At 35.3% G+C, this 3935-nt stretch overlaps 1 protein-coding gene across 1 annotated transcript; it reads left to right on the forward strand.

Moving 5' to 3' along the window:
* Positions 1-824: 824 nt before the first annotated feature.
* On the forward strand, positions 825-1682 carry LOC132558544 (microfibril-associated glycoprotein 4-like). The gene has a single exon (XM_060223121.1). It carries the CDS (start codon positions 825-827, stop codon positions 1680-1682), a length of 858 nt encoding a protein of 285 aa, XP_060079104.1.
* Positions 1683-3935: the final 2253 nt, after the last annotated feature.

The raw sequence follows: 3935 nt of genomic DNA on the forward strand, positions 1-3935 counted from the left end.
CAGAGGACAAATATTCAATTTCATCATCAACATTTTTAACATTCATATACAATGTCGACTTAGTTGCAATTGAGGAATAGAGCATTCCAATCATAATTAGAAATACGATTATAAAACATTTGAAAATCTGCCCTCTTATACAGTCAGTTTCATGCTTATCGTAGACCATGAAGCAAAATAAGTGCTTATACAAACAGTACATCTATCCTGGATCTAAAATATTCATCAACTATCATTGGAGAATCAGTACGGATTTTAATTGGTAGAATACCGGTTGTAGGAGGGCTAGAAAAATTATCGAAGGTAGAAACTAATCATGGACGCGACTCTGGATACGGCTGGCTCGAACGGTAGATATTGATCAATACGTCCTGATGTCACCAGTATAATTGATACGAAAGTCCTTGTAGTGATCTAAAATTTGAAAAATTAACTAGACTTATGTATAAAGCAATCTATACTGATACAAGCAAACTACAAACGTAAAATATCCGAGACCGGAAGAATGAAAAGATTTCATAGAATGTTTTCAATAGCTAATTGAGGATTGATGCGACACACTGACGGCAATTGCACGTCGTTTTTTGTCTGATAGATGCTATAAATGGATGCATGGAAACACCTCTACGTGTAGTGTTTGCATATTCTATATCAAGATTGGACTAAGTTTTCTACGGGCTATGCAATAACACTCCTACTTACTTCTAGATAAAACCGACTTCATCCTCCCTGGTACTAACGTTACTGACAAAATGCAAAGTATTTTGAAATGTTTTGTTTGGTATGTATTTTGTTTTTACAATTATGCACTTTCGGAATACAAAATGGTTGCATTCTTTCGAAATACAGACGGTTACACGAATGACACTACCGGCTACACTCTTGAGGACAATTGGAGCGACACGCCCTCTCTACTTGCATGTGCAAATGTCTGTAGTGATCAGGATTGTGACGCTTTCGATTTCGAGGATTCCACGACAGAATGTCGATTAATTCATCACTCAAGTAAAATTTACCAACCTCTGATAGGAATTTTTATCAGATGTTTCCAATGTGACTGTCTGCCAGCAGGAAGTCCATCTTCAGTTTACACACTGACTATACCACAAGGTCTTGTGTTTGATGCATACTGTGACATGGAAACTCTTAACGGTGGATGGCTTATTTTTCAAAGAAGATTTAACGGTAGTCAGGAATTTTTGAATAACTGGGAAGATTTCAAAAACGGATTTGGTGATCCTTATGGCGAATATTGGCTCGGAAATGAAAAGATTTATCGCCTTACTTCAGTCCAAACATATGAACTTTACATAGAAATGGAAGATGAAGCTGGTGACACTAAATACGCTAGATACAACTCCTTCTCTCTTGCTCCTGAAAGCGACCGCTATCGCCTGTCTGTGACTGGGTTTACTGGAAACGTTACTGATAGCATGCTTTATAACAACGGATGTCGTTTTACCACCAAAGATATGGATAATGACGAACGTGTCAACGCGAACTGTGCAAACGTCTTCAGGGGTTCCTGGTGGTACCGTAGCTGTCATCACTCTAATTTGAATGGGTTTTACAGCCCAACCCCTGGGAATAATCCTGACACTATGTGCTGGAAAAACTTTACAGGAACCGTGGAATTCACGTCGTTACGGAAGTCAAAGATGATGATTCGCCCTGTGACCTGATGTATGTGGTAATTTCATCTAGAGTACATTAACAGCTTCCTGTTGATATTTTCTATGTTCACTTACATCTTGCAAAAAAGCAAAGCACACAAAGCAGACTCATATATCTGAAAGATAATGAGTATTTCATGTTTACACGCAGGTAGGTTAAACACCAGCCTTATATCGTGGCCTTTGAGATGTCAACGTCAATACGAAGTGTCTCAATCTGAAAATTGGAAAAAGAAAAAGTGCAACCAGACATCTATCTTTTTGGCGTACATCGACAAATCATGGAACATATAACATACGATTTCAATATGTTAATTAAAAGTATTGATTGGATACGGAAAGCTAATGTAACAATGAATGCAAGAAAGTGATCACGTAAGCTCTTATGCCCCTGATCAGAGAATGCACAAGAGAAAGCAAATAGTTCTATACGAGGTTCACATGTTATTTTCACTTCTTCCGAATCTTTCAGTTTATTTTTCAGTATATTGAATATTTGTGCCTGGTGAAAGACATTATATTAGGATGATAAACGACTAAGAAACATATTTCATGTAGAGAATTTTTGATAAATGTTTTGTTTTTTCCCGTTTTCCCCTTATCAATAGAAGAACGGAACTAATACCATGTAACGGGTTATGTCCTGGATATGATTTTTTTACCCATGAGATATCACGACGAACATATATAGATATGTATTAATGATATTCAATACTGGCAAAAAACAGTTATACGGTGTGCCTGAAGACATGGGAAACCACAGTGATTTCTGGATCAAGTGGATGCTCTTGTTTTTAGGCCCAATGCTACAAATTTTCAAATTTTTGAAGTGAGCGATTTATTGTTGTGTAAACTGATTTGTCTTCACGTTCTATACTATTATATAATTATGATCTTCAGGTATTTTAAACAAAGCCGAACAATTGATACAATCTTCAGTTATCTTAAGGCCAATTTAAACCTTAATATTATAACCTTCATATCTGTGCAAGGACTACTTAAAAGCATTATTTATTTCATCTTTTTTCAAGTCCAAAACACACAAAAATGGAAGGCTATGAAAGGCTTTCAAGGGATATCTGGTCATGATTGCAAAAAAAAAAGGGGGGGGGGGCAATCACTTATATCGGTTAATTAAATTTTCCTTCAATGGCAATTGCTATTCAGCTTCGGTTTTATATTTTTAGGTTTTGGATTATTGACAAATGGATTGTTTGAAAGGTAAATGCGTTAATATTGGATTGTGTCGATGTCTTGAAATCAATTTGTTTTTGCTTTATCACTTCTAGTCTTATACTTGTATCATAGTCTGTATTAGTCCTCTGCTTGCGTAGTACATTATAAGTATGTTCTGAAAGTATAATCCATATATTCAGGTTTTTTTTATTATCTGTTAAATGCAGAAAGATTATAAGTCTAGATACAACAACTCAACTTCTTGAAAACATCACATTAATTGACGTTCCGCTCGCAGGACTGATACATTATATCTTCATAAATCTTGCATTCTAACATCTACTTTATATGTTGCTGTTTATACGTCTACACTTAGAACACCAAGCACGGTACACACAGTACACAAAACACTTTCGTTTTTCCAATTCAGTGTTGGGATATGGCAATATTGCCCATGTTTTACATTTACTCTTTAAAATATCTTCCCGCCTCGCCTCCGGTATATTAACTGGTATAGTGAAGCCTTATTACTTTAACCGTGTGCTGTATAAAAAGAATTGCATATGTTGGCTTGTTTATCTACATATATACGAGAATCTCATTGACACAAACCGCCTATTGGAAACTTAGCAGATGGTAGATCCATAAACACTTCATCAAATTAAATGAACCTTCTTAATTGTGTTTGTGAAAAAGAATAAGCTTCACCACCTTGATGGTTAACATTTGTTTAATCCATGTCATTAGAAAAGTATCAATTGAATAGCAAGGCATATGAAGAATAGCGGAAAACGTCAAAAATTCTTAAACACAAATGAAATATTTCACAAAGAGAATGTGACGAGGGTCATACTTCTATATTGTATTTTTATCAGAATAATGAATGATAATATTTGTCCAGCTTGATATGAATTTTCAAATGTGCTTGTATTATTGTGTACAACCGACCAGGAGCACAATTGCTTTATATGTTGCACTGTATATGTTTTCTATACACTGTGAAAGAGAATAAAGTTGATTACATCAATTTGCCTCTGGAAAATCTACATTGAAAGTATTTCTGTGAACAGTCATTTGCTGATTTAC

Source organism: Ylistrum balloti, unplaced genomic scaffold (genome assembly GCF_031769215.1).
Source record: "Ylistrum balloti isolate Yb309-2 unplaced genomic scaffold, AGI_CSIRO_Ybal_v1 Utg370794, whole genome shotgun sequence".
Taxonomy (NCBI): domain Eukaryota; kingdom Metazoa; phylum Mollusca; class Bivalvia; order Pectinida; family Pectinidae; genus Ylistrum; species Ylistrum balloti.